Source organism: Bos indicus, chromosome 16, assembly GCF_029378745.1.
Source record: "Bos indicus isolate NIAB-ARS_2022 breed Sahiwal x Tharparkar chromosome 16, NIAB-ARS_B.indTharparkar_mat_pri_1.0, whole genome shotgun sequence".
Lineage (NCBI taxonomy): Eukaryota > Metazoa > Chordata > Mammalia > Artiodactyla > Bovidae > Bos > Bos indicus.
In genome coordinates, this window is record NC_091775.1 from 19,702,806 (window position 1) to 19,716,453 (window position 13,648).

The following is a 13,648-nucleotide window of genomic DNA, read 5'->3' on the forward strand; positions in this document are numbered from 1 at the left end:
GGAAAAGATCCTGATGCTGGGAAAGACTGAGGGCAAGAGGAAAATGGGCAACGGAGGATGAGATGGTTGCATGGCATCATTGACTCAGTGGACTTGAGTTTGAGTAAATTTCGGAGACAGTGAAGGACAGGGAAGCCTGGCGTGCTACAGTCCATGGGTCCCAAAGAGTTGGACACGACTGAGAGACTGAACAACAATAGTAAAGTGAAGATATGAGATGCTGTGCCCTGGTTTCAAACTACCTGTATTCAAATTCCTGCTATGCCACATGCCAGCTACATAATTTTGAACAAGTTTTCTGATCATTTTAAGTCCTACTTTTCTTCTTTTGAAATAGTGAAACAATATTTGTGATTAAAAAATGACAGAAAATATTTATATCACTTAGCATATGATAAATCCTTAACAAATACAGATTAGCTGTCATTACCATCATTCAGTTCAGTTCATTTCAGTTCAGTTCAGTAGCTCAGTCGTGTCCGACTCTTTGCGACCCCATGAATTGCAGCACGCCAGGCCTCCCTGTCCATCACAACTCCCGGAGTTCACTCAAACTCATGGCCATAGAGTCGGTGATGCCATCCAGCCATCTCATCCTCTGTCATCACCTTTTTCTCCTGCCCCCAATCCCTCCCAGCGTCAGGGTCTTTTCCAATGCGTCAGCTCTTCACATGAGGTGGCCAAAATACTGGAGTTTCAGCTTCAGCATCAGTCCTTCCAATGAACACTCAGGACTGATCTGCTTTAGGATGGACTGGTTGGATCTCCTTGCAGTCCAAGGGACTCTCAAGAGTCTTCTCCAACACCACAGTTCAAAAGCATCAATTCTTCGGCGCTCAGCTTTCTTCACAGTTCACCTCTCATATCCATACATGACCACTGGAAAAACCATAGCCTTGACTAAACGGACCTTTGTTGACAAAGGAATGTCTCTGCTTTTCAATATGCTATCTAGGTTGGTCATAACTTTCCTTCCAAGGAGTAAGCGTCTTTTAATTTCATGGCTACAGTCACCATCTGCAGTGATTTTGGAGTCCAGAAAAATAAAGTCTGACACCATTTCCCCATCTATTTCCCATGAAGTGATGGGACCAGATGCCATGATCTTCATTTTCTGAACGTTGAGCTTTAAGCCAACTTTTTCACTCTCCACTTTCACTTTCATCAAGAGCCTTTTTAGTTCCTCTTCACTTTCTGCCATAAGGGTGGTGTTACCTGCATATCTGAGGTTATTGATATTTCTCCCGGCAATCTTGATCCCAGCTTGTGCTTCCTCTAGCCCAGCATTTCTCATGATATACTCTGCATAGAAGTTAAATAAGCAGAGTGACAATATACAGCCTTGACGTACTCCTTTTCCTATTTGGAACCAGTCTGTTGTTCCATGTCCAGTTCTAACTGTTGCTTCCTGAACTGAATATAGGCTTCTCAAGAGGCAGGTCAGGTGGTCTGGTATTCCCATCTCTTTCAGAATTTTCCACAGTTTATTGTGATCCACACAGTCAAAGGCTTTGGCATAGTCAATAAAGCAGAAATAGATGTTTTTCTGGAACTCTCTTGCTTTTTCAATGATCCAGTGGATGTTGGCAATTTGATCTCTGGTTCCTCTGCCTTTTCTAAAACCAGCTTGAACACCTGGAAGTTCATGGTTCACGTACTATTGAAGCCTGGCTTGGAGAATTTTGAGCATTACTTTACTAGTGTGTGAGATGAGTGCAATTGTGTGGTAGTCTGAGCATCATTAACTGGGAGTAAATAATATTTATCTTATATCTGTAAATATTGCTATCCTCTTTTAAGTCAAATTTGCATAAGGTCATCTTGTATGTGCTAAGTCACTTCAGTCATGTCCGATTCTTTGCTACCCCTTGGACTGTTGCCCACCAGGCTCCTCTGTCTATGGGATTCTCCAGGTAAGAACACGGAGTTGGTTGCCATGCCTTCTCTTCCAGGGGACATTTCCGACCCAGAGATCAAAACTGAGTCTCCTGCAACTCCTGAATTGCAGGTGGATTTTTTTCACTGCTGAGCCACCGGGGAAGCCCAAGATCATCTTATCACTGTCATATTTGCCAGCAGAGGACTAAAAAATTATTATAATAATGAAAATTAAAAACAATATCATTTAGGTCTTCACTTTGAATTCCAATGGTGAAACTATACAAAACTTGATTCATGCTAAGGATTTAGAACCACAAACAACTTCTGAAACATCAGATACCATCTTTGCTAGCTTGAGGGGAATCAGGTTGTTAAAAAAAGCAATTACTCAGTAGATCAAAGAAAGAAATGAAGACATCAACTATACTTCAGTAAAAAAAATATATATATAATAAAAAAGAACTTAGAAAATCTCTAAAGATTAAAAAAGAAAGAAAACTTCTGCCCACAAGAGGTCAAAGCACAGCTATACAAGTGTTTGAGACAGAGGGCTGTACACTAAATGCTGTATTTCTGATGGTTTACCCAATTCAGATCTACAGGTATAAAGTGAGTGGCCCCAAGATTAAGAAGGAAGGTTATCTCCTAAGGAGGTCCGGGGAAGGCAGATGCTCCTTGTATTGATCTTAAAACTTTCCCCCTCTTGCCATAAAATATGAATTTTATTTCACAAGCTATTATAGTGTTTAATAGTATTTAAAGTATAGTATTTAAATAATAGTATTTAAAGATATATTTCAGTAGCCATTAGAGCTTTAGTTTCCAATATGTACTACTTAAAGCAAAAACAAATATATTTACAAAAATTGTATCTCTGTGTGTAACATTAGTTGACCTCTTACTATAGTCCAGGAACATGGGGCCCTACACAGCCTAGGGTTTTACCTTTTTTTGCTTGTCTTTTGTTTCTTCCCCTGCTTAAAAAAATCAAACTTCTTGGGAGAGTAGGGATGAGATGCAAGAGGATAAGGTAAGGAGTTTGCTAATGTAAGTGCTATAAACTTTTAAAATCCTCAAATTTTCACCGCATTTCCACAGTAAATAATATACTTTAGGCACAACTTCAACCTCTAAGAAAATTTCCTTTCATCTCCCACATCCACATGAAGGTGTTCCTGAGTCCAAGCTCAGTCTAGTCACCGCAGGATAGGCCAATAAATGCAAGAGACAAGGTGTTTGAGGCAAGGAATATGACTTTATTCAGACAGCTGGCTAGCTGGCAGACAAAAAAGACGGAAGAGTAGCGTCTGGAAATAACCATCCCGTTGGGGCCTGGATGCCAGGTTCTTTTATGGCTCAGAGGTTCGGGGAGGTGAGAGAACAAAGTAAAAAGGCTATTTAATTGTCGCAACTATCTCCTAGAAGGGCAAGCCTCAGGCAGGGTGGATGTGTTAGCTTCATTTCTTTACAGTCAGCTCACCGGTGGTGTGAAACTATCTCCTGCCATATCAATAAACAAAGATGCCACAGCTATCTGGGATTGTGGCCCCCCAAACGTGAATGTCTCAGTCCTACAGGAAGCAGGCGCCATTTCCCACACAAATAACTCAAGAATGTCACAGTCCTTCACAGGTAGGCAGGGTCAGGTTATCTCTCAGCGGAGCCAAAGTCAGGTGGGGGGTGTGTGTGTGTGTGTGTGTGTGTGTGTGTGTGTGTGGTTCTCTCTCAGTGGAGCCAAACAAAGTCACCCTAGCCCAGGGGTCAGGTGGGGAGTGTGTGTGTGTGTGTGTGTGTTTCTCTCTCAGTGCAGCCAGTCACCCTAGCCCAAGGGTCAGGTCGTGTGTGTGTGTGTGTGTGTGTGGTTATCTCTCTGTGGAGCGAAACAAAGTCACTCTAGCCCAGGGGTCAGGTGGGGAGTGTGTGTGTGTGTGTGTGTGTGTGTGTGGTTATCTCTCAGTGGAGTCAAAGTCACCCTAGCCCAAGGGTCGGGTGGAAGGTGTGTGGGGGAGGGGAAGGGAGGAGGGAGGGGAGAAGTGGGGGGAGGTGGGGCGGGGGAGGGTTGGGGGTGAGGGATTCCCTGGGCAGGCCATTCTGTAAACCCATAATAACAAAAGAGGCAAAGTAAGAGTTAAAGTCACAGAAGCAGATCCAATGAGGGGTCAACATTAACCCTTCCTGGTTACAAAAGGAGACTGTAAAGATGTTTAGGACAGTTTGCCCAGACTTGCCCTCAACGTGAGAAATCTTGAGTCCCAGGGCTGGGAAATCTGAAACCTAAAAGGCAGAGGCGATTGTAACCGGGAGGAGGAAAGAAACACGATCCCGGGGGCGGTGCTGGGCCCGGAGCACCTTCCTCCCGCCCTCCAGGCGCGCCGGCCGCGGGGCTGGGGAGCCCCACCCCGCCGCTCCTCTCCCCTCCTTGAGCTTCGCGGGCCTCGGCGGGCGAAGGGCCCGGCGCCGCCGTATTTTGTCCCGCGCGGCGATCCCTCCTCGCGCGGACGCCGTGGCCGCGGCGGTGGCGACGGGGCCCGTGGCGCACTGACGGCAGGCCCCCCGGCCCGGCGGCCTGGAGGCCGCGAGAGGCGGAGGCCCGGCCTCCCTCCCGCTCTGCGGGAGCCGAGGGGACGAGGCGGACGCCGGGGAGCCCCGCCCGGCCGGCGAGAAGGTGGGGGAGGCTCCGCGCGCCGCCGGCCCCCCGGCCGCCGCCGCCCTGCTGGCCCTGCAGCCCCCGCCGCCGCCTCGGGCTCCCGCCGCGGGCTCGGCGGCCCCGGCCTGGGAGGGAGGGCGGCGAGTGCCGTCGGAGCCGCCGGACATGGCTGGAGGGCACTGCGGCAGCTTCGCCGCGGCGGCGGCCGGCAGCGGCGAGATCGTGCAGCTGAACGTGGGGGGGACCAGGTGAGCCGGGGAGAAGGGGCTCGGGACCGGGATGCGGCCGGCAGGGGTCTTCCCGGGCCAGCATCGCAGGCGAGCGGGGTGGGAAGCACAGGGCCCTCCGGGCGGGTGTGGGGGCGGCAGGCGGCCTTGAGTCTCTGAGAGCCGGGCCCTTGGCCGCGCTGCAGCCTTCCTAGGACAGCGGCCACGATCCTCCCCCCCTTTTTAGGAGATCTGGCCGGGGAACCTTCTGTAACCTTCCTTTACCTAACCTGACGTGTACTTTTGAGTTTATTTTGTCGAAGCCCGGCCTTGTGGTCTGGCTGTTGCAGGTGAACCTGCCTTCCTTTCTATTTGGTCAACAAGGTAACATCGGTTTGCTTGGGCGAGAACGCCTCGTTGAGGGCTGTTTAATCGCCAATAATTTTGGTGGAGGGAGCATTGTAGATTTGCGGTGCGCTCTTATTTATTTCCAGAGTTTCTTGGTTCATGGCTCTGAAGGGTCTGTTGTACTTGTAGCGCAGTGTGTCTGGAAGCTGCAGTTTTGAAGAGTTGGTTCTGGGAAGCCTTGGTAGTGGCACCGTATGGCGCCCTCCTAGTAAACAGAGCGAAAGCTCTCCGCTCATCTCTTTGGTCTTCCGTTCCCTTACTGTGTCTTTTAATAAGCTTGTTGGGGTAAAAAAAAATAGTATGCTTTTGGATTTGGTATGGTTTATGAGTCACTCCTTTCGGAAATGCGAGTTTGGCAGCTCTGTTTGAAGGAAGGGGTGGTTACCGTTTTAGGTTAGTTCAGAGATAAGCCATGAAGCGCCGTGGAATTCAGTGTATTTTGCTGTGCTGGAGAAGATACAAGGTTTTCAACGCTTGGGAGTTTTTAACCAGTGTTTTTAAAAATGCAGAGCGGCAGCACTATGAACCTTTGTGATAACAATGTGCAGTGTTTTAAAAGTTTTCAAAGTGCGCTGGAGAATTTAACACAGGAAACAGTAATTCCTCACTGTTACTCTGCTCACTCTGCCCCCCCTCCCCAACCCCCATGCAAAACTGTTAGTTTAAGAATTTACAGCTTTATTGCTGCTACATAGATTTCGGTTTCATGGAGTAGAAGATTGGTGTTTCCTAATGTAAGACACGGATGGTTTCCTAAAATTAAATGAAAGTTTTGTAGGTTTGATAACTTCAGGTCAGCTCAGTCGTGTCTGACTCTTTGCAACCCCATGGATTGCAGCATGCCAGGCCTCCCTGTCCATCCCCAACTCCCGGAGTTTGAGTAAACTCATGTCCGTTGAGTGATGATGCCCTCCAGACATCTCTTACTCTTACTCTGTCGTCCCCTTCTCCCGCCTTCAGTCTTTCCCAGCATCAGGGTCTTTTCAAATGAGTCAGTTCTCATCACGTGGCCAAAGGATTGGAGTTTCAGCTTCAGCATCAGTCCTTGCAATGAATATTCAGGACTGATTTCCTTCAGAATTGACTGGTTGGATCTCCTTGCAGTCCAAGGGACTCTCAAGAGTCTTCTCCAACACCACAGTTCAAAAGCATCAATTCTTCTGTGCTCAGCTTTGTTTATAGTCCAACTCTCACATCCATACATGACCACTGGAAAAACCATAGCTTTGACTAGATGGCCCTTTGTTGGCAAAGTAATGTCTCTGTTTTTTAATATGCTGTCTAGGTTGGTCATAACTTTCCTTCCAAGGAGTAAGCGTTTTTTAATTTCATGGCTGCAGTCACCATCTGCAGTGATTTTGGAGCCCCCCAAAATAAAGTCTGACACTGTTTCCCCATCTATTTCCCATGAAGTGATGGGACCAGATGCCATGATCTTTGTTTTCTGCATGTTGAGTTTTAAGCCAACTTTTTCACTCTCCTCTTCCACTTTCATCAAGAGGCTCTTTAGTTCTTCTTTGCTTTCTGCCATAAGGGTGGTGTCATCTGCATATCTGAGGTTATTGATATTTCTTCCGACAGTCTTGATTCCAGCTTGTGCTTCCTCCAGCCCAGCGTTTCTCGTGATGTACTCTGCATATGAGTTAAATAAGCAGGGTGACAGTATACAGCCTTGACGTACTCCTTTCTCCGTTTGAAACCAATCTGTTTTTCCATGTCCAGTTCTAACTGTTTCTTCCTGACCTGCAAACAGATTTCTCAAGAGGCAGGTCAGGTGGTCTGGTTTTCCCATCTCTTGAAGAATTTGCCAGAGTTTGTTGTGGTCCACACAGTCAAAGGCTTTGGCATAGTCAATATAGCAGAAGTAGATATTTTTCTGGAACTTACGGATGCAAAAATGAAATACCCTGCAAGGGCTGGCCTTTGAGAGTAGCATTATAGTCATCCCTAGTTTCTAATTTCTGTTGATTGTTCATATACTTTTTGAATGCTATAGACATTCTAATTTGATTCTAAAAGTGTTGTTCACTGTGTTTGAAAGTAAATTGCTTAAAAATGAATGAACTCTTGCTAAGGATTGTAGAATTGAGTTTAAAATTTTAAATTGTATAAGACAGTTACCTTGGAGCTCAACATTTTATTTTTCATTACGTATGAAATTTGATTTTATCAGGTTTAAAATTTTTCAACGTGATTTAAAAAATACAAAATAAGATAATTATCAGATTGGACAGTTTAGAAGGCAAACGAGAGTTGTTACATAGGAATGAGAAAGTTTAAAAAGCCCAAACTTGAGACTTGATAGGATAAATTTATAAAATAAGTGATGACATGGTATATAGAAAATAGAACATCCAGTCCCAGGTTCTCTGCAGATAATTTTGAGTTACTTTGGATCATAGACACTTGCAGCATTTTAGAGGTAGAAGGGATCTAGGAATTATTTTGAGTAAAACACAGGTTAATAGTCACTTAAGGCATTGTAAAAGAAAAAGAAAATCCTCCTGTGATTGTCTTTGAAGTTGAAGAATTGCCCCCAGGAGAACCACCTGTGGCATAGAATTGATGTCAGCTGTGCAGTGATAGCGTGAAACTCAAAAGGAGCACTCAAAAGGAGCGTTTCTTTTGAGCAGAGTAGGGAGTATCTCCCCCCTCCCCCCAAGAGAGGACAGGAAAATGGATCTATTCAAAGAATTTATAGAAATGACTGATTTTTACGATTTATTTAACACTTCATGGATGGTTGAGAAAGAAGATGAGGTTTCATTTAGAATTAATATTATTACTTACCCAAAAAAAAGCCTAATGAGGTGAAAGACAGTTTGGCTCAATTTGTGATTACTTCTGCTTTGATTGAGTATGATTTGAGGCCTCATGAGAGAAGTCTGGGACCAGTCGGTGGAAGTCTAGCGCAGCAACCTTGGGCAAATTACTTTTTAGTGTTTCGTTTCCTAAAATATTTAATGACATTAAATAGTACCAGCCTTCTAAAGGAATTTGAAGCATTAAGTGGGAAATACAAGCGTTTAGTGGCATTAGCTATCAATAGTAACTTTTCAGAATAATTTTAACTCGATTGCTTCCAAGTAAATTTAGTAGGGAGTTAGTAGCATAAAGTATAAATGTGGATAAGGACCAGATTGCACATGACCTTTTTCTTGGCATACTGTGGGTATGAAATAAAAACAGAAAAGGCTTTTCATATGTATTTCAGAAAGTTATGCTTGTCGTGTGTAATTTAAATGTTTTCATGAAATCATATTTGGAAACAGTTTTATAAAACAGGAGGGGTTTTTTCCCCTCCTGTCTTTTAAAGTTTGGGGGCGGGGGAATAAATTGGTGGGGTGAGAGTCCAATCCCTTTGCCTAAAAATTCCAGATTGCTAAACTCAGCTGAATTGTTGATTTTAATTTAAATTGTTAATACGAGGCTTCCCTGGTGGCTCAGATGGTAAAGACTGCCTGCAATGCAAGAAACCCAGGTTCAATCCCTGGGTTGGGAAGATCCCCTGGAGAAGGAAATGGCAATCCACTCTAGTATTCTTGCCTGGAAAATCCCATGGACAGAGGATCCTGGCGGGCTGCAGTCCATGGGGTCGCAGAGTCAGACAGGACTGAGCGATTAAACACTTTCACTTTCATCCCTACCTGAATTACTGATTTTAATTTAAATTGCTAATATGACCTTAAGCAGACCGGTGTAATTTTCTAAGTAACAAAATTTGAGTTATTTGGCAGACAATTTGCTGAATAAGCAGTGAACATGAAAGGTCACAAGTTAGGAACCATTCTTATTTGGAAAAGAATTTGTTGGCTTCCAAAATAACAGTGATTCATTTTTTGCAGTGGATCCTTGGATCTTTCAGTTTACTGTTTACTGGGTTTGCTTCTATTTGACCAAGTCAGATTCCTCTACTTGGTTGTAATCTACTTTTCATTTTTTCTTAAAGATTGTGCTAAGAAATATGCTTGGGAAAATTCGCCATGTTTTCTTGGGTAAAACTGGCTGCTTTCTCAGTCTGACTAATGGGCACGCTTTAAAACAGTCATGATGCTGGAAAATGAATGTGGAGAAAAAATAAAGGTCTGTAAGGCTCTCTTCTGTGAGAGGACACATGATGATGGGGCAATGAGTCAGGAATACGTAGTGCAGTGTGATGAGTCTTAAAATGAAAATATTCAGACATCAGTTGAACCCTGTATCAGATTCTTTGCTGTGTTAGTTTATGTCAGTTTATTGTTTTGCCTCGGTCTGTTACAGTAGGCTTTGATAAAGCATGCCATCCCCCATTGGTGGTAATAAGTAGGCTTGATCAAATGGAGTTAACCTCAAAACAGTGTTTACTGAGTGATTTTTTGAATGAATGAATTCAATGGTTGTGAATAGCCCAAGACTGTAACTGCTGCTGCTGCTGTGTCCCTTCAGTCGTGTCCGACTCGGTGCGACCCATAGATGGCAGCCCACCAGGCTCTGCCGTCCCTGGGATTCTCCAGGCAAGAGTACCGGAGTGGGTTGCCATTTCCTTCTCCAAAGTGTTAAATGTACTATGTGTAGTGGAATTAATATGAGCTCAAAAAACTAGTATAGGATAGACTATTTGGAAAAGCCAATTAAGGAGAAGGTAAAACCTTCGTGGTATCAAGAAAGATGGGTAGAACTCGGATAATTGAACATGCGGTTGATACAGCTGCGATGAAGATTCTGAAATGTTCTAAAATGGTGTAAGCATGGATTGTTTGGGGATGTTAAGTGCTGTCTTATTAGAGGCCAGTAGTTTGTGTTGGAGAGGTGAAATGGTGACCTGAAGATAATTTCATATGTTATGTTGAGAAATTTAGACTTAGTGTGATGGGCATGTTAGAAAGTAGTGTTTTAGGAAGTTTTATATGTAAGCGAATTATTTGATTTTGTTGAGAGTTCTTGGAATAATCTTAACTCTGAAATGAAAGCAGAATTTTACAATGTTAGATGTTAATGAATATAATTGATGCAGCTATAGCTGTGCAACAACTTCTAAGTCATTAGCCAGCGGTTTAAAGCAAGTTAACTAACATTGACATTTCAAATCTTGTCCTCCCTTGTAATACCAGATACTTTTTAATTGCAGATTTAGTACCTCAAGACAAACACTTATGTGGATTCCAGATTCTTTTTTTTCCAGGTATTTCATATAATTCTTTAGTACTTTTAAAAAATAGAGTTATTTATTAAAACAATAAAAAATTCTCTTGCATTAATATTTTTATTAGATAAAATTTTAACTCTTTGAATATTTAAGTTGTTATTTACTTTGGGGATACAATGATTCATTTTTACTGGTCTTTGACCTTTGAAAGAATTAGGGCATTTTATTCATACTCAGATTTTAAAAACTAATCCTGTCTTAATGATTTTTAGTTTGCTGAGTGGAAGAATTTCAACACTTCGAGATGAAACTGGTGCTGTGAGTATAACAATGTTGATGTATATTTCTAAATTAGATCAAATAATGCTCTAATGTTTGGTCCTTATACTCTTAGAAGATAGGGGAACTACTCTTTTAATAACTACTAAATGAAAGTATATGTTCTTAGGTTTTTATTTCTTGTCATGAATTATTTCTGTAATTATAAATGAGAACTCAAAACAGAGAGTACTGCATATACTATTTTAAATAATCATTAGAAATTGTAGGATCTGAGCTTACATTGTCAAGAGGAAACATTTCTTTTAATCAGTAGTTGAAACTTTAACAGTGAACGCTGCTGCTGCTGCTAAGTCGCTTCAGTCGTGTCTGACTCTGTGCGACCCCATAGATGGCAGCCCACCAGGCTCCCCCATCCCTGGGATTCTCCAGGCAAGAACCCTGGAGTGGGTTGCCATTCCTACAGTGAATAGATAGGTGTAAACACGAAAACATTTTGATATTAGAGTGGTAAAATGTTGCAAATTTGTGAAGCCCTACAATTTTTTGTTTTGGAGAATAACCTTTTGAACTTGTGCAGCTGTGGTGAAGTGACGGAAGTAAAGAATTACTAAGTTTCAGCACACAAAAAAGTATATCTATATTTAAAAGGCAGTTTTAATATGCACAATAGCAGGTCAAGTAATTGTGAAAAGCAAATAAGACTTTCAGTTTGGAGGCAGCAAAATGACCGCAGGTGTTTCTTTGCTGTGGTAAGATTTGCAGATCAAATAAAGTAGCACGAGCAAATATGTCCATGTGAGATTATAGAAAGGACATCAGTAATAAGACCCACAAATCTATGGTGTTTCTTTAACTTCAGGTTGATTCTAATAAAAAGCAAGAATTTATGAAGCCAAAAGAACCTCATTCACTGTATAGAACACTGTATATAATAATTGATCATAGTATAAGGAGGTATATTTTTTGCTTCATTCTGCTGTCTGATTGACTTATATAAATCTTAAAAGGTATTCAGTTTTATAGTTAGAACTTTTGTAATTGGTTCAAAATAGAATTGGCATACATTCCTGTAAAGAGTTATCAATTATACATTTCCTATTTTCTAAACATTTTCCCCATAAGTATTTCATGGTGGGTGGGTGCTCAGTTGCTTCAGCCATGTCCAACTCTGTGACCTTATTCTGTGGTACTGTATTTGTTATTTAAAAAAAATTTTGTTCTTGTCACTTTTTCTTTCACCCCACCCTCAGTCCTTGAGAAAACAGATAGTGGTATGTGAAAGTGTACTTTTATAATACACACGGGACAGTCAAGAAAAGCAAAACTGTCAAAACTGAAAAACAGTGTGAAAATGTTACTCAGTTTTAACTTTTCTTGATTGCCCCATATATATTATAAAAGTACACAGTTGTTTTAATGATTCGTTTAAGTCACAGATTATGTAAATCATAATCACTATCACCAATAATTAGGGATCAGATGATATAAAAAGTATTATTTATGCATATTATTTTCAAAGTGTTAAATTCTAGAATATTTCAGATAAAAATTTTCCTTTTAGCGTCCGTCCCTTTGCCTAAAGATGTTAGTTAAATAGAAATAAGGGCTTCCCTGGTGGTCCAGTGATTAAGAATCCACCCACCAATACAGGAGACATGGTTGGATCCCTGGTCTGGGAAGATTCCACATGTCATGGAGCGACTAAGCCCATGCACCGCAATTACTGAAGCCTGAGTACCCTGGAGCCCATGCTCCAGAGAAGCATATACTAGTGAGAAGCCTGCACATCTCAGCCAGAGAGTAGGCACCACTCATTTCAGCTAGAGAAAACCTGTGCATAGCAATGAAGACCCAGTACTGCCAAAAATAAATAAATAGAAATTAAAAAAAATTAGAAATGAGAAAATGGACTAATTTGATACCATTTTTTCCCCTGCATATTAAAATATCAATCTAATGATAGCTTTTCAGGGAGAGAAAAGACACCATTTCTACTGTACATTTATACAGTATACAGTAGTGGTTATAACTGCATTTCCGTTTTAGAAGCATTAATATTTAAGAGTATAATCAAGGAAATAGAGTTTTTATGTAATTCAGTAAGTGTTCTCTAAGTTAGTGTTACAGATGTTAAAGTTAAAAGTTTATAATTTGAAAATATAGTTTGTAATTCTTTTATTTACAGATATTTATTGATAGAGATCCAGCAGCATTTGCACCCATTTTAAATTTTCTTCGGACAAAAGAACTAGACTTAAGGTAAGAAATGTATCTTTTTTTTTTTAAGCTTTTATTTCTTTACATATGTACTTTTGGCGGTGCCTCACAGCTTGCAGGATCTTAGTTCCCCTACCAGGGATTGATGGAGAAGGCAATGGCACCCCATTCCAGTACTCTTGCCTGGAAAATACCATGGACGGAGGAGCCTGGAAGGCTGCAGTCCATGGGGTCGCTGAGGGTCGGACACAACTGAGCGACTTCACTTTCACTTTTCACTTTCATGCATTGGAGAAGGAAATGGCAACCCACTCCAGTGTTCTTGCCTGGAGAATCCCAGGGACGGGGGAGCCTGGTGGGCTGCCGTCTATGGGGTCGCACAGAGTCGGACACGACTGAAGTGACTTAGCAGCAGGGATTGAACCCTGGCTCCCCTGCACTGGAAGTGGGGAGTCTGTTCACTGGACCACCAGGCAAGTCCCAAAAAATGTATCTTTTTAAAGTAAATTTTTGTTGGTAGGCATGGTTTTGGTCTTAGTTTATGAAGGAAAGTTTTTTTCCCTGCCTCAAGATTATTTTTGCTTAAAGTTCCCTCAGAATTTCTCTCATAGGTACAGGCCACAATCATCTCTTAATGGATTACTCTCAAAGCTTCCTAGCCAGTTTCCCTGCCTTCAGTCTTATCCCTTCAATTCATTTTTCACACTGTAGCCAAAATTATATCCTGAAAATATAAATCTAATCTAGTTATTCAGTCAGTTCAGTCGCTCAGTCATGTTCAACTCTTGCAACCCCATGAACTGCAACATGCCAGGCTTTCCTGTTCATCCACCAACACCCAGAGCTTGCTCAAACTCATGTCTATCGAGTCAGTGATGCCAT

At 42.2% G+C, this 13,648-nt stretch overlaps 1 protein-coding gene across 6 annotated transcripts in view; it reads left to right on the forward strand.

Moving 5' to 3' along the window:
• The first annotated feature begins 4,294 nt into the window (after positions 1 to 4,294).
• Positions 4,295 to 13,648, forward strand: part of KCTD3 (potassium channel tetramerization domain containing 3) — a 74,861-nt gene continuing 65,507 nt past the window's right edge. For 2 of the 6 annotated variants that reach the window (XM_070767935.1, XM_070767933.1), the window contains exons 1-4: positions 4,297 to 4,776; positions 10,250 to 10,303; positions 10,540 to 10,585; positions 12,735 to 12,808. In XM_070767935.1, the coding sequence (XP_070624036.1) occupies positions 4,694 to 4,776; positions 10,250 to 10,303; positions 10,540 to 10,585; positions 12,735 to 12,808 (257 nt within the window). In that variant the 5' untranslated portion in view covers positions 4,297 to 4,693. Of the gene's footprint in view, positions 4,777 to 10,249; positions 10,304 to 10,539; positions 10,586 to 12,734; positions 12,809 to 13,648 lie in introns of those variants that run through there. The other 4 variants (XM_070767937.1, XM_070767938.1, XM_070767936.1 and 1 more) reach the window with 3 other exon arrangements.